This window comes from Amblyomma americanum, chromosome 11 (assembly GCF_052857255.1).
Source record: "Amblyomma americanum isolate KBUSLIRL-KWMA chromosome 11, ASM5285725v1, whole genome shotgun sequence".
Classification (NCBI taxonomy): Eukaryota; Metazoa; Arthropoda; class Arachnida; order Ixodida; family Ixodidae; genus Amblyomma; species Amblyomma americanum.
Genome location: NC_135507.1, coordinates 118,063,304 through 118,090,989, shown reverse-complemented (window position 1 = coordinate 118,090,989; position 27,686 = coordinate 118,063,304). Strand labels below are relative to the sequence as shown.

Below are 27,686 nucleotides of genomic sequence, written 5' to 3'. Positions count from 1 at the left end.
AGAACGACGAAGCACCCTTCCTTGTCGGCGACCATTATCCTGAGACCACTAGATGCAGCAAAGTCAACGAGCTTTTTCATGCGATGGTAATTCCGTGGTTTCTCTTTTGTTCTTTCGAAAACTTCGACACATTCCGAGATACATTGAAACTGACTAGACTATCTTTGCCTGCCAACCGGGATATTTTCTTTGACAAGGCAAGTTTCTCGGTAGCTTTCAACCGTGGCTCATATGCAAACTTCGGTCCCAACTTGAGAGTTGCTAGGTGTTCTTCCGGCATGTCGCATTCACCCAGGACAACAACCTTTCCTTGCTCCGCAGCATCCTTCTTTTTTCTCATCACAACAGTGAAACTGATTTTATTGCTAGATGTGATGTGTCCCTTGAGAGCTTCTTAGAGATTCTGTCTTTTTACCTCCGTTCACCTCTCATTGAATGGAAAGGGAAATCGTTTGCGCAGAATGATGGTGTGTGCATAGGATCTAAAGTAGCACCTGTGTTAGCTGATATCTTCCTTTCCAGGGTAGACAGATCTATAGACAGGAGATGCGACGGGTTGGTTCTGAGGATTTTTCGGTATGTCGATGATTATATTGTTTTTGTTAAGAAGGGTTACTTGACGCGTAGCGTGGTAGATGTACTGAAGGTTTTCAGAGAATGCGCGATGGGACTAACTTTCACGACTGAACTTCCTAAAGAAGATGTACTTCAATTTCTGGACTTAAGACTGTTGTTGGAAGAGCGTCATGTGTGTTGGGAATGCTCCCCTCGCTCTACCAAGTCTTTCCTAATTTACCAATCAGGCCATACAAAACTGGTAAAAAATGGCATTGTTTTTTCTAGCCTGAAATCTGCCATGAACAAGTCATGTCTTGAAAGAATCAACGAAAGCATTTTGCGTCAAGTTGGCCGATTAAAATCTAGCGGTTACCCTTCTCATGTGATTTCCAGGGAATGCGATAAGCTTTTTAGATGGATCAAGAGCGGGGATAAGCCAAAACAAGAAAAAAAGAAGTCTGTGGTGGTGCCTTACACGCATGGTGTGGGGCATGGTTTAAAGAATGTTGCGGCGAGATACGATGTTGATGTGGTTTTCTCAGCACCTAGAAAACTTGGAGGAGTTTGCAGGCAGGTGGAAGAGAAGGCTAAGGCAACAACCGCGAAGAAAAAGAGTGCAGGTTGTCAGACCAACCATAAGAGCCCTTTTGTGCCCTGTAATGTGGGGGTTGTCTACAGGATTCCGTGCACTTGCGGGCTGAGTTATATTGGCCAGACAGGACGTTGCATCAACGCTCGTCTTAGTGAGCACCACAGGTCCCGAGATAATGGGTCTTCTTGTAACCTTGCCCGTCACTGGAGAGAAGGTACTTGCACCCCTCTGTTGTCTAACACCGTCATCCTAGGAAAACATAATGACAGCCTAACGCGGGAAATTTTGGAGGATTTTCACATCCGCTTGGAATCAGATAGCTGCATTAGTGATTCTTCTGTCACACTAACTGATAAAGAGATGATGTTCTTATCCGGCAAAGAGGTGTAGTCTCGCGCTCGTGCTGATTGTCACCGTTGTGGGCATGATTAGCAGCTTTGTGTCGTTTTCTTTTGGTTTTCCCTCTTGTTCGTGTTTCGCGTTCTTAGTATTTAATTAAGATGCTTTGACGTGAATTAAAAATCTAGCTGTGAGTAAGCGCTTGTGGTGTCCTTTCTTCGTTGTGTCCCGTTGTTTTTATTGCGCTGTTCAAATATGAATCAATACCAACTCGCCCAGTTCGCAGCTTTAACGATAACAGAATAAAGCGCAAGCTGAGTCAGAAATGCACAATCACAATGACAAGCACGAGGCAGTTTTAACTAAAACGAGCAAAAAAGGAATAACGGAAAGTCAAAATGAATACATGAACGCAAAAGCTGTCTCAGAATTAACAACGTTCTAGGAAACCACATTCCTTATCAGTCAGTAAAATTGAAGGGGTGCTGACACACTGCTCCCCAGCTCTATGATCACCCTTTCGATTTCAGTACAGGCACGTGCTTTGATTCGCCACTGTACACATGTACAGTTTAACCATGATAAACTGTTTACAGTCGACGACCTAAAATTCGGACACCTGATTTTTCGGACATGCTTGATTATTCAGACTTTTACGCACCACCGCAACATGGCCCATAGAGCCAATGTATAAGAGCACCTGAAATTTCGGACGCACCGCAACTGATTGCTCGATTTTTCGGACCCCATTTGCACTTGCCGCTAATATCCAAGCCGCCACATAATGTGTACAGTGGAACCTCATTACTTCAAACTGCAGGAGAGATCGAAAACTTGATCAAATAAAACGAAATTCAAAATTAAAGGGGGCCTCTTGTGAAACTGAAATTCTGGGCGAGTTGGCACATTGCGCCCGCATGGTTTCGAATTCGTACGGTTCTTTAACGTCTTCCACCGCGCAAACTTTTTTAAAAGCAGTCAGAGTTCGCAGAGCTGATCTATGCAGAGTTTTTCGTTTCGAATACGAAAAGAGGTACCAGAGAAGCACGTGGGAGGCGTACGGCCTCACGTAGACCGCGAGCGCGGGAGGAAATGGTGGTGCACTTCAAAGCAAGGTCAGTGCACCCGTGGCAAAACGCACCGCAACCCTGACTTTTCTACCGTAAAACCGTAAATAACTGCCGTTTCGATGACAGGCAAGATGCCCGCAACCCTGACTTTTCTATCGGAAAACTGTAAATAACTGGCGTTTCGATGACAGGCAAGATGCCCCTCATTATACACAAGCCACCGCAGAGTGCATATCACCAAATACGATGCCGATTTTGGATCTAGTCGCTAGGCCTAATGACGGAGGCCAACGCTGATGGAGCGCTTACTTTGGCCGTTTCTGTTCTTATTGTTTCGCCATCTTCACGCTCTCGTTCTGGGCACATCATACTGTGGGTGCAATGCAGCTCCCGCAACAGCATGTTCGCTTTCCCATTTAGACTTTGTCCCAACCCGTGCGTTCATCGGCGACATGCTGAGGGCAGCACAGCCAGGCCGAGCTCGTGAAAGCGGTCGCCGCCCGTTGTCTGTGCATGTGTCGTGTGGACAAATTTAGTCATTAGGAACTTTAGAATGTGTGCAACACAAGTGACCTCTTCCTCCAGCATGATGGCATTAAGTTCGTGAATTTTTCGGTGAAATTTGATTTTCCGGACTGCCTGATTTTTCGGTCGCTTTCGCGGTCCCTAGAGGGTCCAAAAAATCCGTCATCGACTGTATATCTATTTATCCATCCTGGACACCTTGCACCATGTGAACTTGAACAGCAGTCAACACGTGAAAGACCCAAGTCCTTTCATCTCAAATACATATGCACCACCAGGAAGCTAAATGCCATCGCATAAATAAGCAAACCTTTCTGGGGCAGCACTCAAACGTCAAAATCCAAGCGCAGTTTCCGTCACTGCACGCACCACCCAAATGATGAGGGAAAGCCCCGTCATGTCGGCCACGCACCTGATGCCAATGAGGGTGGCGATGAACATGGAGCAGATGGGGTCGGCCACCAGCCAGCCAAACTGGTTCATCAAGATGGCCGACACAATAACACCCACACTGCCCAGGGTGTCGGCCAGGATGTGCAGGAAGACACCTGCACCAGAACAACCTTGCATTAGGCACTCGAGAAGGCTACAACAACTGGGCTCCGCTGTTGTACACACGTTGTACAGTATTGTGCATTTTTATGATTTTACGATGAAGACTTAAAAACCTTTGCACCTCGACCGCAGGCTCACTTGCACTGAAACTGTGCTTGGGTATTGCCGTAACCTATGTTTCATATCAGCTTGACAACTGCACTTCCCAGGTTCAGCCGCTGCATGTGGGGAATGTCTGATAATGTGAAACAGACATTTTCAACTGGGCATGCAAAGCAGCAGCCAGACCTTGCATGATTTGGCTCCTGGCCGCCGGGGGTGCCTTGTCTTCACCGCTGCAGTCGTCCTCAAGTCCTGCAAGACACAAAGCAGGCTTAGTCAGGTCACAGCTTCGAACGGACTGAAAGCGGTAAGCGTTCCATGCCAGCCAAAGAGATCTTTGGCAGCTTCTTCAGGCTGAACACCAAAAGGACAGGTCACCGGCCAAGCCACAGCAGAATAGGGTACAGTACAAGTTTGTCAATTCGAACTTCAAGCAACCAGAGTAAATCTTCAAACTATCCGAAAGTTCGAACTGTCGAATGACCCCCAACAAAACTGTCAAGAACTGCTGCATCACAATAAATTCTCTGCCTCAACTTCATAGAGTGGACTCGGTTTGGTCAAGGACAAACTTGAAATGATCGCAACAATTTGTTCCCATTATCAGAAGTGCCCCCAAAAAGGCAATGTAAGCATGCCAGGCAAGTCCAGATATCTCGGAACGAGTAAAACGCAAGTGTCCTCTTTCATTCTGTTCCTCAGCTTTGTTGTGGAAGAACAACATAATGAATGAAAAGCAATCGCCCAACACTGTGTGCTGTTACAGTAAAATTACCCTGCAGTGAGAAGATGACCGCACCTAATATTGCGCTCTGCATGAAGTGGATGGTTATGCACGCCAAAAGCCACATATGGACTGTGAGGGGCGCTGTAATGGACAGCTTGGGATTAGTTTAGGCCACCTGGGGTTCTGTAATGTGGGCTGACAGTGCATGGCACATGCACAGCACACCGGTTGCATTTCCCCTCCATTGAAACTCCCACAGCTGTGTTGCATCCCACAACCTTCGGATCAGCAACTGAGCGCCGAAGCCACCACAGTGGGTAGGCATGAGGTGAGCTGAAGAGTGAGGGCATGAAGAAACTTGGGGATGTGATAACATTTAGGCTGCCTGCTATGGTGTCTGCAGCAAGTGTCCTATGTTCTTGCAATTTTCCCCCCAAAACTCCAGTTGGAACCGGTCCTATTGCCCTTATATGGTAGTCATCACCTTCTAGGACGTTCTAGTAACTTCCACTGGATTATCATACGAGATTATACTAACAACACCCACTAATCCACCTTAATCCATTTTCTGTGGTGGGTCCTCAGGTTTTCAAAATTGGCGGTGCCCTATGATTGGTCCACCAGTGGTCATAAGGTGTTGATGGCGTCACAATGCTCTCAACCTACCAGGGAATTCCATGACAGAGAAGCCGGAAATTTTTTACGAAATGACAGTCTAACGGCTATTGCATCAATATATAATGGCAAAAAACAATGGGCGTCCTCCAACCCTCTTCTCTACTCACCAAAGCCGAGCGAGTGGCCGTGCCCATTGCCATGAGAGTGGGCACCTTCGCCATGCGAGTGACCGTGCGAGTGGCTGTGGGAGTGGTCGTAGGAGCGACTGTGAGAGTGGCCATGGGAGTGAGAGTGGCCGTGGCTATCACCTGTGCACCAAAGGGAAACACCAACTCAGGCATCACCTCATTGCACACATGACAGTTTTGAACCTAGCATCTTAACAGCTGCAAAACTTCCCACACGGTCCATGTATCAAAAAACGGTGGTCTGAGTGGGCCAAAATACGGGGTTATCATATACTCGTAATATTATCTCAACACTTGTCACATATATGCATTCATTTTAGCAGTGTGCAAGCAGTGGAATGGCTTGAAATGAAAAAATGTCAGCATGAAAAAAATTGTTCAGAAAATAATAAACACACAAATGCCTGCGTTAATGTCTTCAAAATAGCGCGTAGTGTTTGCAACCAAAACTGAAACAAAACTACTAGACTGGCACATCACAATGCAAATAAAAAAGCTACATGCACAGTAATGCACACAGCATAACAGCAGCATAACTTCAATGTGATTATGACAAATGATTAACCAAATGAAATCCATGAATTGACAGGACTACGCGCCAACTAACGCAGAATAAGCATATTAGGCATCAAACAAAAACGGCCACTTTCACATTGTGAGTGTTCAAAGCAAATGACTGGCCATCTTGTTCTCATCAAGTGTGGTACATGTGAAAGCCAACTTGCAGAATTCCGCATGAGGCCCAAGCATAGCAGCATCTGATAACAAAAGCTGCAGTATGTGACTGGTTTCCTGACAATTCAATTTAAACTCTGTCTTTAGATTTTTTGCACAACTGTTATGGTTCTGTTATAGGCGGACTTAAAAAGCTGACCGTACTCAATTCCTGCCAAAATTACTGAATATCGACTTCCCAAATCGAATATGAACTGAATAACAAACATATTTGATTAGTACCTGAAATTCCCAATATCCATACACCCCTAATTTATTTATTTATGAAGCTAGTAAACACCACTCTATGTGTCGTTGCAGACCCGCAATAAACAAGCAGCATGTCTAGTTTACTTAACTGTTAAATGCTGGCAAACTATTATGCCAGTCAAGAAATGCCTCCTATCAGCCACCAACGATATACCGCACCCTTCAAGGTTGTGTGTCTTCCTAACTTCAGAGCCCAACCACCGATGAAAAATTTTTGCACAATAATTAAAATGAAAAAAATCCTGCCTCATACTAACGAATCTAACACTGCAAAAACAGGAAAATCTGAGTTCACAAATTTACTTGGCAATCCAAATTGCATAAAGCAAGCAGAAATGATGTTCTACAGTGAAACTTGGTACTATTATTGCAGTACCCCACCCCTATGCCACCGTTGGGGAAAACATGGGTTACATGCGTTAAGTGCATAGTGCTGTTTATGCTCTTTAATGCATTTTTTTCATGTAAAAAAAAAAAAGTTTAGTGTTCAACCCACACTGCTATGCATCTTCAGACCACAAGTATCACTCCAGAGCGGTGGTCCCCTTGAACTGGACAAGTATACCACAAAAACTTCGGGACAACTTTCTGCCTAAATAATGCCTTGCTGCCAGAGATTGTGGGGGTTTGCTAAGCACATAAAATCATCAGCCTGACTATGCCCACTGCAGGGCGAAGGCCTCTCCCGTTTCTCTCCAATTAACCCTATCCCATGCCAGATGTGGCCACCGTGTGCCCGCAAACTTCTTAATCTCATCTGGCCACCTAACTTTCTGCCGCCCCCTGCTACGCTTGCCTTCTCTTGGAATACCCTCGGTTGCCCTTAGGGACCAGTGGTTGTCTTGCCTTCGCATCATATGCCATGCCCAAGCCAATTTCTTCCTCTTGATTTCGACTAGAATGTCACTAACACACGTGTTCCCTCAACCACTCTGCTCGTTTCAGGTCTCTTAACATTGCCCCTATCATTTTTCCTTTCCAAAAAAAGAATAAATACAATTGGCCTCAAACCTGAATGCTTTCTGCACATAGGTCACTCACCTCCATGAGAATGCCCATGCTGGAATGCGAAAATTCCGACCAGGTTCACCAGGAAACCCAGCACGGAGACGATGAAAAGACGCTCGTGCTTCACCTCGGGGGGTTCAATGGCTCTCTGGGAGAAGACAGACCCAGCACTGGTGAATGTCCACTCTTACGGGCATGTCTCAAGGCACTCAGCTTATTCTAATATGTTTGGCTTAAATCCCCGTCACAGTCTTCTCAACGGCCCTCGAACCAACAGTCTCTTGACTAAAGGCCGGCTGAATGTTGCTGCTACACAGGTGGCTCCGATGGCCATCGAGTCAATGGAGCAGCGCGAAACTCTGTCGAGATTTTGAGGGCCTTTGAGCAACAGCTGTGTACACTCTCAGACAAGGGGAGCTCGCAGCAACGCCGCTGGGGAATAAGATCAGAGCAGTATCATTTTTGAAAACCATGAAACTTCGAAATCAAGAGTTGGACGAAAACTCGTCTGGTCGGGGTGAATCATAAAACGTGACATTGAAGACGCCGACCACAACAAAGAAAAGAACACTCAAAAGACGTTTCGGCTTCCATATCGGAGCCTTGTTCACAGTAAAAAAACGAGAAGCGGGTGCGCGAGCTTATGTATGCTTGAAAAGGGGGCGCAGAGAGCGTGCGTAAGCAGTTGTCCGATTTCCGCAGTTTCGGTTCAAGGTGTGACAGGTCGTTTGTGTAATAAAAGATTCCAGGAGAAGGCGAGAAAATTTCCTCTTTTCTGCCGCAAGAACTTGTGCCTTGTCCCAGTCGATAAAGTGCTGTTTCGATATGCAGTGTTCGGCGATAGCACTACAATCTACTTCCCAGTTTTAACGTCGTTTTTGTGATTTTTTTAGGCGCCTTTCGAAGTTACCAGATTCGCCAATGTAGACGCAGTCGCAGTCGGAGCAGGAAGTGCTGTAAATCACGCCGAGATATTTTTCTTTTGGAAGATAGTCCTTTACGTTGACCAAAGCATGTCGCAGTTTTCTGGTCGGAACGTGGGCAATGTCAACATTGAAGGTGTGCAGAATGCGTGCCAATGCCTCGCTGATTATAGGGGTGTAGGGAACAGCGGCAGGTTTCAGGGAAGAAGACACAGCAGTTTCACGTTCTGGTCGACACAGCTGTTTTTTGACCGATGCCACGAAAGTAGTTGGGTAGTCATTGCGTGAAAGTTCTTGCCACACCATATCAAAGTCGTTTGCCCTGTCTTCGGGAGAACTGCAAATGTGTTGGCTCCTTTTTAATAAGGTGGCAGTAACCAATCTCTTATGTGAGGCTGGGTGGACAGACCTAAAGAGATCTCAACTTTAGATTCGTGTTTTGATAATTTGTATGGCAAGATTATGAATTAAAATAAATCTATCAATATCAATCTATACAACCAGATAATATCAATCTATCAACACAGGCCAGCGACACAGGGCACCTTTAATTTTTCCCGACAGCCACTTTGTAAAATGAACACTGCGGACCAGTCGAGGTCGAGGACAGATTACTGCATTCTAACAAGAAAGCCCCAACTTTCAATGAAATATATGCTGGAAAATGCCCCAAAAAATGTAATACAGGTGTCTCCACGACCATCTAACTTGTAAGCAAATGGCGGCATGACACGAGTGTTTGCATGCCAATTTCCGTGGCGAGGCAACACAGAGCCTTTAACTTCCAAAATGTGACCACAAAGAACACTTTTGGTCTCGATGACATGAGCTGGGATAAAGTGATGGGAAAATGTCTGCATCCAATTTCCCCCGCAATGGCCGCATCTTTTGCTGCTGAAGAAATGTCAGCGTATGGTGATTAGCAGCAATGCCGATGCTGCAGTCGTCAGCTGACCCTTGGAGGAGGAATAGCTGCTCTCACCTCCACTCCTTCGGAGAAGATGAAGAAGGCAATGAAGAGCAGGAACAGGCCGTTGACAAAGCCTGCGATCACCTCTGCACGCACGTACCTGCACAGGAAACATCCACACACTCAATGGCACCCTGGTCATTCTGGGTTCACTCCTGAAAGTATACACTTACGCAAAAGTAACAAGCACAAATCGAGGGCACATATGAAATGTACAGCCAGGTCAAAAAGGCCTGAACCCCCCCCTTCCTATTTCCAAACTGCACCATGCTGCATGCGGGCAGCACCTAACAATGCACTCCTGGTCTCACGACCAACACACTGCACTGGCCTCAACGCCAGGAGCGCATTATCAGGTGACGCTCAAATGCAGCATGGCATGGTTCGAATTTAGGACTTTGACTCCAATTACACAATGCATTACCAGCTTTCTGTTGAACGATCATCATCACCAGCTGCCTGACTACGCCCACTACAGGGCAAAGGCTTCTCCCATGTCTCTCTAAAGTTAACACTGTCCTTTGCCAGCTGCAGCCACCGTACCCCCCAAACTTCTTAATCTCATCTGCCCACCCAGCTTTCTGCCGGCCCCTGCTAGGCTTGCCTTCTCTTGGATGCCAATCCGTTCTTCACATTGCATGGCATGCCCTGCCCAAGCCCACTTCTTCCTTCTGATTTCGACTAGCATGTCATTAACTTCCATTTGTTCCCTCACGCAGTCTGCCTGCCAGCAGAATTCAAGGTGGACGATGAAGTTATCATCACTGCTTTCAAGTTATATTTGAGTGCAACAGCAGTAATTTTCAAGAACAAATTCATGAGGCGTCGCGACGTGCTGCCAGAGCACCAGCAGATGGTACATCGCTGCAAGAAGCACGTCACTAGTGTGGGTGCACTGTGTTCTTGCACTAGGTTATAGATAAGGTTACGTAGTGACATATTTTATATATCAGACTACTATTTAGCAATATCCTTTGAGTTCAATATAGTTGGGGATCGACTTATATATGCGCCTGTTCTCGCAGCAGATGTTCCGTTGACATTTACTGCTTGTCCTGTGTCCCCTTGTCTTTCATCTCATTTTGTATAAGCGTGTTATGATTTCTTCTAGACTTTCCTCAGTGCTACTGCAAGCTCCAAATACTAGAATCACAGCCTGCACACATTTGCAGGACCCATCTGTCTAGTGGACAAACTGTGAGAGAATAAAGTGCCCCACCCATATGAGAAGCGCTCATTGGCACGCCACTTGGTGATGACGGAGGCTGCCAGCCCGGCGAGCAGAGCCGTGCAGTCAAAGAACATGTGGAATGAATCGGAGATGAGGCCCAGGCTGGAAACAAAAAAGGCGGAAAAAACCAAGCTGCTTTTCTCCACAACACAGCTTGGAGCAAGGAAATTGTGAACAAAAAAAAAGCTGCATTTCACTCTGTACTGCAGTGAAAATGCCAGAAAAAATTAATCAACTTCTAGCATTTTGTCACCAGTACAGTCATCCTCACACTGCAAAAATGCAATAACTTGGCAGGTTTAATTACCAGCGAATTATGATTGCTTCTGGGTTCCGAAGAGCAATAAAGCTGCGTGCACAAATACTGCTGTGCATGAATAATAAATAAAAAGCAATATAACAGCTGTACCATCCCCTGGCACTGAAATTTTAAGGCTTTTTAGGCGAAATTTTAGGAAATTTTTCTGCTAGGCTAAGGTTTTGCAGCGAGCGATCTTTCATCAGGCCTTGCTGGTAACTGGTGCTTTTGACCTTGCATTGATAGAAAAAGCTTCTATGCAGATGCTTCTGCATCTGCAAGCATAAACGGGGCTTGACAGACATGCAAGGCTGCACACCAGTTGCACCTGGGCAGAAACACCCCCTGCCAAGCCAACCCACTTGGAGTCACCTCCTCATTTTCAAAAGCATTCCAAGGTGCTCATACACAGTAAGCATTTCCTAAAATTAATAGGATGATCCAAAACTCAGTGGAAAGTAAAATTTTAATAATATGAAAAGTGAAGACAGTACTGCGAGGAAGTTTTCACAGAATGTATGAAAAGGTATGGAGATTCTTTTATTAGGGAAAATTTTTGTTGCTACATTTGTCACTGACAGGCGACACTGTACTTCACTGTACAAACTACTAACAGAATTAATCCTTTAATGACTAACCCTGAGCTGTACTTATGACAGATTGTACCAATATCGCCAATGACGAGACAAACACTCGTCCTACCCGATGTTGCACTGCTCCCAGCGTCAAAGATGAGTTACAGTCGGAAACTGCGTTAGTTGCAATTTTCAGCAATAAAGGGTGGTAGTTGTCCATGGAAAAAGCGTTTTGCAACTTTAGTGCATGTTTTAGGCCTTACAATAGTCATTTTCACCAAACACTGCCAGAAAATTTGGTGGCCGTAACATTTTTTGGGAATTAATTTGGCGGTTAAAGTAACCAAGCGTCATCTTTCGGCAGCAAATGTAACTATTCTGGCAATAGAATTTTCTTTTTTAAGAAATTCCCCGCATTTTTATGCTCATTTCAGTGAAAACTACATCATGCTGGTGTCTATACTTTTTTATTTTGTTTTTTTTTATCACCACACAACATGCAGAACACAGTGTGAATACACCACTAGCTCAATGCAGCTCTAATCTTATAGCAGGGTGGCAAGCTCAGTGCACTGGAAGGGATTCATCTGAGAAAAAGCATGAGAACACAAGATGGATGACGACGCTCTCGTGTTTCGCACTTCTTCCAGATGAATCCCAGGGGACATCATTAATATGTACTATAAGCGATCCTGTCAGATTCAAAAACGAAATGCCCACTTTTCATAATAGCCTTAACTGTTCTAACACACTGTGCAAAACATTTACAATGCGCAAGTTAATTTTGTTATATGACCACAACTAATCCATCACAGTCATGTGTTTAATACGTTATGCAATCTTTTATGCTTTCCCAGATTCTTGGGATTCAAAATTGTGCAACACTGTTTATTTTTTTTTGTCGAATCAATTGCCATTTAGTATTATAAAGCAATCATCTAACATTCAAACTTTCAAGCATAGTTTTCGTACTTTTCTTCAACCGCGATAAACATCTTTTTTTATTGACAGAGCATATGGAGCACTCGCTTGAATTGTTCTCCTCTATTTATGCACTTACGTACATTCACCCAAATTATGTTTCGATTATAGTTGCATCATCTTGCATTTCTGCGTGTTTTACTAATTACTTTGAATAATCACTTTCAGTTTTATCCATTGTTTATTTTCCTGTATTTACCAAATATGTGTACAGAGTGATTGATCATTTATTTGTAATAAACTGATTCTGGAGTTTTTTTTAAATCTTGGACAAATTCCTGGCTTGTCTATGTCAGCCTCAGGAATCTGCTCTGCCCATCACAGCAGTTTAGCTGCGGACATGGCATCTGATAGCAATGGTGCCTGCCTTTCATTTTTTACCACTTTTGTCGCTTTTTCCACACCTTCGTCATTAGAAAGTGGTGACTGATAGATCTATGTTGACTTCGATTTTGCCACAAAGTCTCATCAGAAAACAAACTATCCAGGACACCGATAGCATCTACCAACCTACACCACATACTGAATGAAACAGTCAAAATGACCGGGTGCACATGGGGTCTGACAACACCAAAAATGGACCCCCCTCCCCCATTTTTTTAACTCGGCAAATGGCACACATGGCGTGTGGACTATTCCATTTTTTAAAAACCAGCAAGGTTTCATCGCACTTCCAGTTACTCCAGCAGGAAGCTGCACAGAGAAAGGATGAGTTCCCTCTCAGCACCAATCACACGCCAGAAAGCCCAATTTTTTCGGAGCCACAGAGAGGGCATGCGTTAACGTCATTACACTGAAACAGAGAGAGGAAAACATGTTCACGCTAAACATCAAAACTGCTCCACCGAAAGAGGCGCTTAAATAAGTAGAGACACCAAATTTTGGTTCTGTTTTCTCTCTTTAGAATATTGCCCAGTACATTAAAAAACACAGAAAAGCCATGTGAATTGTGCCAACAAGCAGCAAATAATATATAATTGAATTTTTTCTCTTATGCTGTTGTGCTTTCAGCTTCAAAAAACAACGACCATCACATTCAGGTAAAGTGAGGCATACAAAAACTCCAGTATGGTTGCTGCTTTCTTTAATTCACATCAACTCTACAGAAGCCGGCTCAAGAGTTGGAATGACAAAAAATTGACAAGCAGCGATTATATCGCAATTTTCTGCTTGCCATAGGTGAATTCCAGGCCGTGACTCATGTGTGTCCAGTGCATCATTCCAAAGAAAAAAAATACATATTCAAAAATTTGGTGCCTCTACTCCTCTAAACACGTAATGCCCAGTGCATCAAATGTGGCACAGAGCATAAAAATGTGAATACTTTTCATTCCTGCTCACATAATTCAGTGATTTCCTAGCATACTTGAAGTAGCCATCTTCTGCAACATACTTATCAATGCAAAGCCAAAATGTCAGCTGCCAGAGATACAGGAGACCTGATGAAAGATAAGTTCATGCAAAAGCTAGCCCCAACAACAGCATTGTTTCCAATTTCTGTGGCTGCATTCACAGATGAAGGAGCAGTTTTGAATTCTGCAATTGATTTATTGCACGTGCCTGCATATTTGCACACTGTACTGCAGTCCTTAGACATTCAGAAATTATCTAAATGGCTCCATTCAATTATTCTATGATAATTTTTTTCTTAATCTCTCAGCTTAATATATACCTGCCTTCAAGGGGCCATCAGAGATGAAATCATAGAAAGTCTTAACCTTTATCCGACGTTTTCAATGTCGGGGTGTTACAGGGTTAACGCCATTCGTCGTAAGCAAGGCAAACTTTCACTTCGGTACTACATTCCATACCACAGGGTAACAGCCACACCTTTTTGCAGAAATTAACTACACCAGAGTAAGAGGTACGGCTCCTATTCGACTAAGACAGCTTGAATGCCCCCTAATCAGTGTACAGCTGTGCCACCACATTCGAGACGTGCACATGCACTACAGTAAGAGTGCTGGGCGCCAACTCACCTGTTGGTCCATACTCCGTACAAGAGCTCGACAAATGCAAAGGACAAGTTGAGAATGAGGAACAGGAACAGGTTGCGCGATGCCTTGTCCGAGAAGATCAGCCTGGGACACACAGAAAACCACCACACACGCCACTGGTTGGTACTCAGGGCTGTACACATGGAACTCACAATAAGTCAGTTTGGTTTGCTTTATAGGGGTTTAACGTCCCAAAGTGACTCAGGCTATGAGGGACGCCGTAGTGGAGGGCTCCAGATAATTTCCACCACCTGGGATTCTTTAACGTGCACTGGCATCGCGCCACACATGGGCCTTTAGCATTTCGCCTCCATCAAAATATGATCGCAGTGGCCCTCATTCAACCAATGGCTGCTCCAGGTATGTGAGGAAAAAAAACTTTTTTCCTCCATTCTAAAAGTTTTCCGCTGAACAGATAACGCCCATGCGACGTCTCCGACTTCAGTGTGGACATAACAGTAAAATTCATCCTTTAGTGGAAATTGTTCCTTTTCATACTGGTTGTCACCAAAGTGATACGGAGCATCCTTTGGTGATCAAAACTTTCTTGTGCTTTGCCTAGCAAAAATTAGGAAGCAGTACTTTGTACACAAGCTAGGAAATGGCATTGGTGCGTTTGCTTCTTACACATAAACTGAAGTGAAGTTTTTTGCGGGGCTAATTGCTGCTTCATTCTGTTCTCTGGTTGTGACCCAAGAGAAGTGAAGACACTCGCTTTTCATCTGCAGAACACTGAAGCACGCACCGCACTTTTTTGGCCACACCTGCACGGTATGCATCACACTTAGAGGGGAACACGAAGGGGTTCAAACAGCTCTTCACTAGAGGAAAATAGGTTTCACCACGAAGCGAAAAAAAATTAACCCCCAATTTACTCCGTTAAACTAAATGCCAAGTAGGTGTGCCAGCACAATATGTACATATGCTTTGCATCGGTTGCTTGTGACAGTTTTGCAGACAACGTAAGGAGCAGCTCGATTTCTCTCTCTCCAGCTGTGGCAGGTGGCTTCGCCAGGACACATAATGGCTTTCTCGCTAGTGGCACACCCACCAGCCAGCCTCCACCTGCAGGTAGAGGTTTCAGTTGCAGACAGGGCAGCCCTATCGCTAGAAAGGCATCTCGTGCTAACCCACTAAAAGAAAGGTGCAGAGAGCTCAAGAGGAAGCTGCACTCCTGCTTCGCAGTGAAACCTGCTTTTCTCTGCGTTAAGAGCCAACCTAACCTTATGGCACATGGTCTACATACTTGAAGCAGCATTTATGGAATCCATGCACTTCTTTCAAATATCGGGCAGCAGTAGCCTAACTACACCCACTGTGGGACAAACGCCTCTCACATTCGTCCCTCCAATTAGCTGTCATATGCCAGCGAACTTCCTAGCCTCATCCGGACACTTGACCCTCTGACATCCAATGCTACACTTGCCTTCTCCTGGAATCCAGTCCGCTACGCTATCAGCTACCTGTTGTGCACTGCTGCCAAACAGAGACCAACCTTTTCTGACTTCACTGCTGTGGATTGAAATTCATTCCCTAAATCTCTTAAAGTGTTTACTGGAAAGGCCTGAACACGTCACCAGAACAGTGGTAGCGTGTGTAGTACATGCACCACGTCACAGTACAGACGGCAGTTGGTAAGCGCCGTGGAACGGACACCAAAGAATTTTACACTTGACAATATGCTTCCACAAAGCCAATAGACAAAGGCATTTGTTGGATTTGGTTGCGCCAGCGGGGCTGTTTCCACTCTACACAGCTGGCAGCCACAGGAGGTATATTCGCAGCTAGAGCTGTAAAAAGCCCACTTTCCAGGCCTGCAGCGACAGTGCAACACCGACCCACGGCTGACTGGCCAGCAGACATGGCATCACTGCAATGCACCATGCTGAATGGACCGAATACAGCGACGTCACATGCACTCTACCAGAACAGAAGATAATGCAGCAGCATGGCTCGCTAATACACGATTGATAAACAAATTCTAGTGCAGAAAAAGAAAGATACGGAGATCTGCTGTTTGTCTCTGTTTCTGTGTCTTAGTCTCCTGCCGCGATACTGTTTATCAAATAATAATGGATGAACAGTATTTACGTTGACCTCCGCCAAACAGCTGTAGCTGAATCTCACATTACAGTAGTGGTAACCGTCCTGCAGGTTTCTTCAGTGCCAGCCACTTTTTGACTGGAGCTGTTCTGGGCACCTCTGTCTATGTGTAACTGTCGAGACATGGTGTCACAGTGGGAAGTGGTGGTTCACATCACAGCCCAAACTGTGAGCAAGTTACTCCCTGTGGTGGGCTGGCTGTTGGGTGGTCTTTCCCTCTCACGGCATAAGAATCTGGCAGGAACCAAAATTGAGTGCTGACTTAGCTGATCGCACAGCACACCCGAGCCAGCACAGGAAAAATCTCATCCAGGATACCATTATGTCAAAAGCATTCAAGCTCAGGCTAGTGGGCTGGTCACAGTTTTTTCAAAACCATGGAGTGCAAAATACTGAAAAAGAAAGGGGATAAGCAGAAGGAAAAGCCACCAACCTCAAACTCTTTTGTGGCACAAAACACTGCACACTTGACAAGTATTGTGCACGAAACCACATGCAGGAACACTGACCAGAAAAGCCAGTGCTAAAACAAAGGAACACAAGGGGGGGGATACCAGCAGATGCAAAAGATGCCTACACAAGAAAAGAGACGGGCAAGATGCAATAACTGGCCGAAGAGCTAGCTCTATTGCACCTCAAAGGAACAGAAGTTATCCACTTTGTTTCATGTCACTAGCATAATAGGTAACCCCTTTCTAGTGACAAGTTTGCCACTGAAAAGAGCTTGTAAAGGCTAGAAAAGGTTGAAGAAACAAAATACAGGTGTCGCCACCACCAGACAGTTTTTAATGCAAGCTGCAGTGACATCAAGACACTTTGTTGTGCAGATCTTTAAGGCTAAGCTACACTGCCATTGACATCCACAAAGTCCTTTGCGGTTTTGTTCCCATGAGGTTGCACTCTATCTTCCTGGCAATAAATGCATAATTTTCTGCCGCACTGACATCAACATAGCCCAAAAAAGACCCATACAATCAATTTTTACTCAGAATAAGAACTGGGCGATGCATGGTGCCACCTGGTGCCACGTGTAAGAACATTGCCAACGGCTCAAAAAGGAAGGCTGTCAGGCAATCCAATCTCGGAAAATGAAACTTTTTCCCTTCAAACAGAAGTTGTCTCGAAAAAAAACATGGCAGATATGCTGCCACTATAGACCACTGCTAGGAAGTGAAGGGAAATCATGGAGGCCTTTTTTATTGCGAAGGCACATGCATTGCAAGCTCCAGTAAGTTGCTTCAGTAAGCAATACAGGGCAAAGGAATTGACTTTTTGCATGGATACTTGTGACACCATGCCACAGAAGAAAAAACGAGAACTTATCTGAGCCAGCTTGTGTTCACATTAAAAATTCAGTTAACTACACTAGTTTTTCTCTTCGCATATAGTTCCTTGCCCTGCTGTGCCTCAAAGAGTTGCATCAGGCACAGTAGTCGCTGCAGATGCAAACTGAGGGGAGGGTGGAAACTTCCCCTACTTCCACGAGCAAGTGGAAGCTTACTAGCACAACCAAAAGAGTGGTGCAGAATGTGGCATTTTATGAATAATGACCACAGCTTCCACACCCACGTGCACCAGCTTCATTCATGACGCATGCAGGCCCTCCCTAATGCAGTCCAGCCGTAACCTGCCAATCTCTCTTCTCACTTGTGGCTTTGTCTTCATGAAATATTTTGCCATCCACATTGGTGCAGTGAACTCATCTAAGCTGCACATCACATCTCTTCCTGCGTTGATCAAACTTGTGAGGCCGGTATTCCAACCTGCATAACTAACGCTTTCTTTCGGCCTATCATGCTCAGCAGCCAAATGAAATTTCCTTTCCACGCTAGCAACAACCTTCCACCGGTTCAAGAACGACTTAACTATCATTGTACTATCAAGCCACCATTGTAACTACTCCATCATTGCTTGCTCCAGTAAGTTCTTGTATTTACTTTGACTACTACACTCTGTAATGCCGTTTCGCACTGAGGGTAGGCTAAATATGAACAAGCAAATCAAAAATGTGGCACATGTGTCAGCATTGCACTGAAGATACTGGGGCAACTTCATGCACTCACTAGTTCAGCTCATATAGCGCAGGGGTTCTTGGCAAAACGCTGTGCCACATGACTGCCAGTCCCCCTCGCAACCCAAATATGTCAGTGCAACACTTGTGGTTCTAGGAGGTGGGACAGTATGACTAGCATGGGTTGCACTGTTTTTAAAGAATTAAAAACATTGGATGCTCTGCAGACAGACGGGTGGTGAACAGTGGTGAACAGTGAAGAGCCGTACGACTTCTTAACACATGCCTCACGAAGGCTGCCGTGTTCAACCAGCTGACACAATTCCAACCACAGAATACATATACCACAGTCAAAAAGTGATATTACATTACAGCTACAGGAGAACAAGAAACGAATTAAGCGGAGCTGGAATAAAGGGATGCCTCCTGACTGGACCAAACTAGGGCCAGTTTGAGATTCGACTTACAGCTCCCATTATGGCCTTGCCAGTACCTTGGATGAACTGTTGGCCCGAGTTTGCTACGTGCGCCTGTGCCATCAGTTAAGTCAACGTGGCCAAGCCCGCTGTCCCAGCCGTGGCTCGCTAGCCAGCTCCGTCCGGAGCCCCACTGAAGGCACCTGTCTAATGACGGAAAGAGATCCGAGGAAAGGCTTTGTCTGGAGGCGTCCGGAGCCCCACTGAAGGCACCTGTCTAATGACGGAAAGATATCCGAGGAAAGGCTTTGTCTGGAGGCTAGTGGAAGTGTACGGCCAAGTGTGAAACAGTATTTGGTGAGCCTCCGATGTGCGATGCACGCTGTAAACCGCATTCCGCCGTGTGGCTCGGAAGTTGAACACGCTACATTCAGTTAAGAGACGTGTCTATGCCGGCGCTGCTCCCGCCAGGACCTCGCTCGCGCAGACACCGCGTCTGAGAACGGTCGAGCTGAGTCGGCGGTCGCGCCAAGAGCCGATGCTCCCACGACGCGGCCATATGCCGGCGGCCGAGGCGCACGCCACGTCGCAGACGCACCTGAACCAGCCCAGAAGCCGCTCCTTGAATCGCGAGCTGCGCTTCGCTCGGAATTCCTTGTCGTCGGCATGTAAGGGCAGCATCGTCCGCTGGACCGAGGATCGCTCCTTTCACTGGCGGCTGAATGGGCGACGACTCATAGCGCGGCGTCGTCGTTGCAGCGTCTTGAGCAGCCGCCGCTCTGGTGGATGAATGCGCCCGACGCACTGCTGGCGACAGTTTCGCTTCTGACGTTGACCGTGACTGGCTGGCATGAACAGAAAATTCAAACGGGTAGCGTAAGCGATCTTCCGACTAATTTCGCGCACTTAGCCGCGCCCTAACGAGTTCGTAAGCGTGAAAAAGTAAAAGACAAAACAAGTGTCAAGTGTCACTTGTTTTGACACTAGTCAGTCAAAACAAATAATGAGTTCTAATTTTAATACCGAACCAACCAATCCTTTTTCTAAAACAAGTCAACGGCTTTCAGGCTCGCCTCGTGATTAGGTGAACTTGGAACTCGTACGAAACAGCTGACGTTTTTCGCGATAGCGCCTCATTCAGCTTTCGCTGCCTGCCGCGCCGCACCCGCTCCCATTATTGCGATTGACAGCGTGTCTCACCAGATGGACGCATGATGACGCTAGCCTATTAGCCCATCCTCATCATCGTTTTTAAAACAGTACTGTATTGCGTTGTTATTTTCGTTAATAATGCTGAAAAAGGTTCTTTGTTGTGAAATAAAATACATTTTGCATTTGAAAACACGTAAAATATATTTTTAAAAGCAATAAAAACATGAAAATAAAGCATCAACGAAGCAGTAGTGTAGCTTTGCGACTGCGAGATGGCGCCTCGGTATTTTGTTTGAGAAAGAAAAACAGGCGAGCGCCCAGCGACCCATGAGCCCCCTGATGAGGCAGGCATTAAAGGAATGGGAGGCACTGCCCACGGTTGTCATGGTCTCTAATGATGAACCGCAGTTTCTCAGTTCCGTGCGGGACATCGGCCACAGTTTGGCTGCCTCAATTCGCGCTCAGGCTGACGCCGTAATTTCTCCCGCCGCGATTTTTAATGCTCCCGGCTGCTCAAGCATCGCGGGAAGGCCCAAACCAACTGAGACTCAAAGATGCGGTACTGCGGCAGCGGATGGCTGCGCCGTGCGGTGCTGTCGCCGCCGCTGCTATCATCCGCTGTAGCGAGGAGCGGGTGGTGTGACCGGCTGCTGCCGCAGGCCGTAAGATGTGAGCGTGCGATGCAGCACATCTGGAGAGCGGCCCTGCGCAGGAACCACGCCAGTTCGGCCGTGAGGCGTCGCGGCGCAGCGCAGGCGACCCACTGCCCCGCTTCCGCCATGCACTTCTCGGCGAGCAGCACGGCCGAGTCGGTCGCCGAGGTGTTCCGGCCCCGGCGCGCCCTGGTGCTCACAAAGTTCTCACGCTACGAGTTCGAGAAGCGCCGCCACGCGCACCTCACCGAGGAGCAGCTGGTGCAAGATGTGAGTTTGTCGCCCGCCTTCCTTCCAAGGGAGAGAAGCTGAACGGGCTCCCTCCCCTCCGATAGTGTAGCCACGCTCACGCAAGCGCTAACTTGAACTGTGTGTTGCATAATACGCCGACAGTCCGGACGTACGATATCACAATAGCAAGTACAAGTCACCCGTGCTGGCGACCGAAGTTCGCCTAAAAGAAAAGTGAACAAGTGTCTCAATGCATAACCAACCCGTCCGAACCGTCACGCTTCCCTCCGATCAGCTTGCGACGTTGTAAAATGTGCCCGTGTTGACTGGCTCTATTGCTGCACCCCCATCGCTTTCGGAGGATGTCCCCATTCTGGGTCGCCATGCAAGTGAAATAACTCCAGGGGGGCCGAAATTAATCCGTGCCCCTTCGGTACGGCGTCTCTGATGTGCGGCTTGAGGACGTTAAACCCCTCTTGCCGTAACGCAGCGCACCATTCTAGGTCGAGGCGATGAGCCGCTGATGGCGGTGCAAGGAAAACGTGTGCGGGAATGGCCGCAGGCGGGACAGTTGCTCGCGGGATCGTTCATTTGCGCTGTGAAAAGTGAGTGGCGCCACCTGACGTGGTGCTACAGCGCTGGTGCACGAGCCTAGCTTTCCGCGCCGTCCCATGCCTTATTGCTCCAAGCGCAGGGACGCACCAGCAAGAAGCTAGACAGCTGTCATATATACAGCCCAAGGGGTTTGTGTCTAAGCTGTTTATTGTGGCTCCCTAGCACATCAAGCAGCCCAAACCTTGGGAGGATTGAGAACGCAAAGCCATTTCTCTTTGGAGAGATTACGGTCACTGAGGATGGATAACGAGACATGCTGCATGCCTCACAAGTAAACCCCTTTGGCTGTACACTTTTGAGAGTGGGGGGGAGGGGTACAAATCTGCTGGCTCCACCCCCTGGCAAAGGCCTGCTTTTAGAAGTGAATTCAAACCGAAGGCTTTAACCAAAATTGTGGTGCAGAGTACACTTCCCCTCAGCCACAAATCCGCCTGCGACTACTTGCTACTTTGTGTTGATGTTTGTCCATTGGCAGTGGCCATCAAGTGTGGCATCATCGTTCTAGTAATCATTTTGCAAACCAGCCACTTAACCTATCCTGAGGGTAATTCCAGCCACTTTTTGAAAATTGCCCGAAAGTGCCTTCAGCTGCCTGGGCATTCAGTGTAAACTGGAGATGTACCAGTTCATTTGGCATTTTATTTACGATTGTCTCTTGAAGGCTAGGGTGTGATGTCACCTCTTGCAGTTCGGGCAGGTCTCATAGACGGAAAGATGCATACAGGGCGTAGCATTATTTCCTACTTCTGAACTTCGCTTTTCTGTCTCACTGTTATCCGAGTAAGCAGTCATTTGACTGAAGCACTAATATTAAGCGAGGTTCAGAAATTGGAACTGAAAACCAGAATTAGAACTTAACGCTGAGCTTAGCCTAATGGCACTGAGAACAGAAAGTTGTGCTAGATAGTAGTGGTCATTAGTTGGAGGCCTTTCCTAACACTAATTAGATGACACAAATGCTGGATGTTTTGTCATCCGTGCCACCAGAATTTGTGTTGTCTGCGTCTTTTTATTGTCTACTTACTGATGGGTATTGCCTTCAGTTAATTAGTTTAATATTTGCTGATGACATTGCTTTGCTGAGTCACTCGATAGTTGAACTGCAAAGCATGAGTAGTGAGTTAGAAAGGCAGAGAAGAACGGTGGGTTTAAAAATTTGCATGCCAAGGTGGTTCCAGTCCACAAGTCTGGTGACGTTCATAATCCTAATAACTACAGGCCTATTTCCTTAACATCTATTCCATGCAAACTCCTTGAACATATTATCTATTCACACCTTGTTGACTATCTGGAAGCTAATTCGGTTTTTACAGATTCACAGCATGGTTTTCGTAAGCATCATTCATGTGAAACTCAATTAATTGCATTCACTAATGACTTGATTTTCGTTCTGGACCACTCTTCCCTCATTGATTGTATATATATCGACTTTGCAAAGGCTTTTGACACCGTGTCACATCAACTGTTACTTTATAAGTTAAGTAAATTAAATATTGATAATGGTATTTTAAAGTGGATTGAGTGTTTTTTAAGTAATCGAAGTCAGTATGTAAATGCTAACGATCATGACTCCCCCATTTTCCCCGTAACCTCTGGCGTTCCGCAAGGATCAGTTCTAGGACCTCTTCTTTTCCTTATCTATATTAATGATCTCCCTTCCTCAGTTGCTTCCAAAATAAGACTTTTCACTGATGACTGTGTTTTATACAGAGAAGTTACTAACCAAGATGATGCATGTGCTCTTCAAAATGATCTGAATATAATTGGAACTTGGTGTAATACCTGGCCTATGAAACTAAACGTTAACAAATGTAAATTAATGAGAATTACGCGCACGACTAATCGCAACATTCCGTGCTCATACTCTCTCGACGACACCCCACTGACCCAAGTTACCAAGTATAAGTACGTTGGAGTTCAAATAACAGATGATCTGTCCTGGAAGGCTCACATTGAATATATTACTAACGAGGCCAACCGCATGCTTGGCTTCATCCGTCGTAACTTTTCCCTTGCCCCTATCCCTGTGAAACTACTGCTCTACAAAACACTCGTCCGTTCAAAAATTGAATACGCTGCTCCAGTGTGGGACCCATACACTAACTCTCTCATTGGGCTGCTTGAATCCATCCAAAATCGCTCTGCAAGGTTCATAATGTCAAATTACTCCCGCCATGAAAGTGTTTCAGAAATGAAAAGAACGCTTAATCTTCCGGATCTTGCCATACGGCGCCACATTTCGCGCCTCTGCACATTTCATAAAATATATTATGGCAACGAAACCTTAAAGCAGTCCTTGTTTAATCCTCCAGTGCACATATCGTCCCGCAGAGATCATCAACTAAAGGTGCACATTCCACAGTGCAGGACTGTCCAATATTTAAATTCCTTCGTCCCCAGAACAGCCTCGGACTGGAATCACCTGCCCTCCACCGTCGTCGTCATCAATGATTCTCAGAAATTCAAGGATACTGTTAATGCTTATGAATTGTAAACTGTTTATTTGTTTGTTTCTTTGTATTTATTTTTTTTTTCTTCGTGCCTACTCCTCTCTGTAATGCCTGACCGGCCTTGTGAGTAATAAAATGAAATGAAATGAAATATTCAATAGTCTCGCCAGGGAACAGCAGTTCACAATTGGTAGCAAGGTGCTGGAAGTGGTGAGGGAATAACTCTACTTAGGGCAGGCAGTGACCGCAGATCTGGATCACGAGATTCGATTAACTGGAAGAATAAGAATTGAGTGGAGCGCATATGGCAGGTTCTCTCAGATCATGAATGGTAGGTTACCAATATTCCTCAACAGAAAAGTGTACAATAGCTGTATCTTACCAGTACTCGCCTATGCGGCAGCAGCATGGAGGATAACGAAAAAGGTTCAACTTAAATTCAGGAGGCAGGAAGAGTGGGCCAGGGATCAAACACGGGTTAATGACATCCCAGCCGAAACCGATGGGAAGAAGTTGGCTTGGCCAGGGCATGTGATGCGAAGGTTTACTTTTCTCTTGAGGGATACTGGTGAAGTGCTCCTAAGCACTTGGCCCAAGGATCTGCAAAGGCAAGAGGGAGAGAGCTGTGCCAGGGGAGGATTTTTTTCCCCCTGAAGGGGCTTGCGTGTGACTCTGGAGAGAAGGCAGCCTTGTCTTGTGCGTCTACAAGTTGAGCCTACTTTTTGTCCCTTCCCCCATTTCCCTTCTTCTGTCCCGTGTTGCTGCAATCTTTGGCAAAGCTGGAGTCCCGGGGGTCGGACTACAACAGCCTTGTCCACCACCACAAGATCCACACCAAGAACCGGGAGTTGGTGGTCAATACGCTCAGGCAAGTGTGCCACCTGATGGGAGAGGGGATGGCATTCTGCTGTCCCTATTACGTGGCACTCCATCTGGCTGGCTATATTTCTGGAGAAACAGAAAATGGCCTTCAGCCGCTGTTTAAAAGAAACGGGAATGTTTTCTTTTCTTTATTTTCTAATGGATTTTTTTGTCAGAGTGGGGAATAAACATAAACATTGTTATGTTTATGTATAAACATTGTTATGCCAAAGAGACAGTTCAACAGGAAATGGAAGGCAGCCCCATGCTGCCAGTGAGAGCTGCTACTTACTAACTGAAATCTACTACTACTAATTTCCTACTTTGATGAGCAGCACGGTTGAAAACAAAGGAGACATTACCCTGTGGTTTCTGGGCTTCAGTGACTGCTGGCTTCTTTCAATCCTAGCAGCAAAGACACATCAGGAGCTTCCTTTGTTGGGACCCCTGCCCTGTATATGGCGTACGCGGAGGGATGAAAGCATTAAAAAGTGCGGTTGTGGGGTGCTTTGGCAAGACGGCATTTGCATGCAAGCTTTAGCTGCATGCGTGCAGGGCGTGGTTCTGATGTGTAGCGTGCAATCTGAGCACTGGGTGAGTGAACGCGCTTCCATTTGATCTTTTTATTTTGAATTTCTAAGTGGAATAACTCGTTTACATGCTTCATTTTCAATCATTCTTTTTTGCACTGGTCTGAGAAATGCATGAGGAATCCATTTAACCAGATTATTTGGCACTGAAGATAATGTTGCGGTGCCCCTCTAAAGTTTTGTAGAAAAGTCGTGGGTAGCTGCCCAGTTTGCCTCCCTCCTGTGTGTGGCCATTGTTGCTCTTTTTTCTTTTTTTTGCCGCCGCGGTGGCTCAGTGCTTACGGTGCTCGGCTGCTGGCCCGAAAGACGCGGGTTCGATCCCTGCCGCGGCGGTCGAATTTCGATGGAGGCGAAATTCTAGAGGCCCGTGTACTGAGCGATGTCAGTGCACGTTAAAGAACTCCAGGAGGTCGAAATTTCCGGAGCCCTTCACTGCGGCATCCCTCATAGCCTGAGTCGCTTTGGGACGTTAAACCCCCATAAACCATAAACTATGTTGCTCATTTTTTGCAATGTCTGCAGTCGTCGTCGTGTAAGCCAAGCTGCTTGGTTTACTAATTGTGCATGGAGAATTCTGTTTAATGGGCTTCGGTTTGCTCAACCATGTGCCTGCCACCCCAAAGGCTGGGACGATCACATTCAGCTGCTTTAGAGTGCTTTACCGTTGCTCCTACCCACCTCATTGTGTGTCGGCCCATTGTCTCTGCTGTGCCATGAGACAGAGGTGACATGACACTGTTACGTGTCTCACTGTTGTCTCAGGGGGCTGGCAACAGTGCAGGGATGATTGGATTTTGTTCCTTTATATTAATTGATTTAGAGATGCATAGATTAGGACTCAAATGGACGTGGTGCTCGTACATCCTAATGTGAGAACTGTGAAGAAAATGAAAGGGCACAGTGCAGCGAAATACGGGGAGGTCAGGCAGGATGAAATCACTCGTGAAAATTATCCAGTACTATAAATGACAAAAATGTTTTACTAAGTCTGCACTGTTTTGTTGTGGCAGCTTGTTCCAGTCTCTCAGTGTTAACAGGAAAAAAAAACATCCTTAAGCCAGTCCAACAAGCACTTTTCCTGCCTGATAGCCCTAAAATGTTTATGCCCTATCACAGGTGACATAGCTGCATTCACATATTTCCATTTATCTGCAACTGTTTGGCTATGCATAATGATGCAAGAGATTTTCAGTCCTGCTGGAGGCTGAAACCTCGGAAGGCATTGATGTGCTCAAAGCTAACCTGCAGCTTTGCTGTGCGTAGGTACTCGTGCCACACGAGAACACCTTGAGACAGTTCAGCAGTACACTGGACTGTGATTTGTGCCTTCTGAAGTTGTAATGAAAGCTATTGCTCGAATTTCCTCGACACGCACCACTTTAAGAAACAGATGCTTGCTTTTCTGCTGAGGCCATGCAGACCCTTGAGAACGGGAGCCGAAGTACCACAAGCAATATAATTGGCACCGAGTAGTACAAAACACTTTTCTGGAAATCCTTGAACGCTGTATGGTAGCGCTGTAAGTAAGAGCGCAGACACAGAATGATGAAGGTGAACGACACAGATGACACGGGATATGTTGCTCTCTGTCCAGGTGGCTCGGAGACTGAGAGCTGAATAATGGCGGAGGTGGTGCGTATGGTCTGATCACTGAGTGCTTAACTTAATTGAAATTCTGGTTTGGTTCGCAAGTTTGTTCATGTTTATAGGTCTTTTTAGAACAGCGCGATAAGGATGGCACGCTGACCACCAGCGATTTGATTTTGTGAGGAAAGCACAAATTTATGGCCAGAGCCATCACTCCGTGTGCAAGACAACATAAACAAAAACATACTACTACAAAATGTTACTAGGAAACCTGTAGCGAGGGTTTGTCAGTGACTGCCTTTCCTGTGAAGCAAATGTCAAAAGGGCTGGCAGTGAAAGATTAACACATCACAAGCAGAGCAAGGGGTGACAACAACAGCTCAGTTGAACTGAGCAACGTAGTAGCTTTAAAAAGCCTTGTACCAAACAAACCTGGAGCCACCTTTGCAAAGCAGGCCTTGTGGAAAGGTAGAGAGGATGAGTCACCAAAGCAAAGTGAAAAAGTAGCTTTAAAGGAAAAGGTCTTTATTTTGTTTTGCTTTGTTGTGGTTGCATGCCAAAGGTCAGGCCCATTTGTGTTCCATCTTTGCAATGTAGTTACTACAAACTCGAGGCGGGAATGCCATGAAGATTGCTGGGCCGCAAAGCACCTGCACTTGACCTCAAGTAAAATGAAAGGAGTGTGCAATGGGAATAGCCTGGCCAACCCATTCTTGCTTCTCATGGATGTCTCCTCCTATCGAAGGCCGCTGCTTGCTCACAAAATAGTGCTTTGT

General features: G+C 46.0%; 2 protein-coding genes across 5 annotated transcripts in view; one reads left to right on the top strand and one right to left on the bottom strand.

The window, feature by feature from the left end:
* ZnT86D (solute carrier family 30 member 7) overlaps positions 1 to 19,874 on the bottom strand; it is a 50,522-nt gene extending 30,648 nt beyond the window's left edge. Inside the window, exons 1-8 of the mRNA XM_077644304.1 lie at positions 19,370 to 19,874; positions 14,224 to 14,325; positions 10,379 to 10,492; positions 9,172 to 9,259; positions 7,300 to 7,414; positions 5,254 to 5,394; positions 3,928 to 3,993; positions 3,497 to 3,632 (exon numbers count right to left, since the gene is read on the bottom strand). Of these exons, the coding sequence (XP_077500430.1) occupies positions 3,497 to 3,632; positions 3,928 to 3,993; positions 5,254 to 5,394; positions 7,300 to 7,414; positions 9,172 to 9,259; positions 10,379 to 10,492; positions 14,224 to 14,325; positions 19,370 to 19,452 (845 nt within the window). The 5' untranslated portion in view covers positions 19,453 to 19,874. The remainder of the gene's footprint in view (positions 1 to 3,496; positions 3,633 to 3,927; positions 3,994 to 5,253; positions 5,395 to 7,299; positions 7,415 to 9,171; positions 9,260 to 10,378; positions 10,493 to 14,223; positions 14,326 to 19,369) is intronic.
* A 435-nt stretch (positions 19,875 to 20,309) lies between these two features.
* Positions 20,310 to 27,686, top strand: part of Nadk2 (NAD kinase 2, mitochondrial) — a 45,779-nt gene continuing 38,402 nt past the window's right edge. Inside the window, exons 1-2 of one of the 4 annotated variants that reach the window (XM_077643743.1) lie at positions 20,310 to 20,847; positions 24,656 to 24,744. In XM_077643743.1, coding sequence (XP_077499869.1) covers positions 20,478 to 20,847; positions 24,656 to 24,744 — 459 coding nt within the window. In that variant the 5' untranslated portion in view covers positions 20,310 to 20,477. Of the gene's footprint in view, positions 20,848 to 24,651; positions 24,745 to 27,686 lie in introns of all 4 variants that reach the window. The other 3 variants (XM_077643741.1, XM_077643742.1, XM_077643740.1) reach the window with 3 other exon arrangements.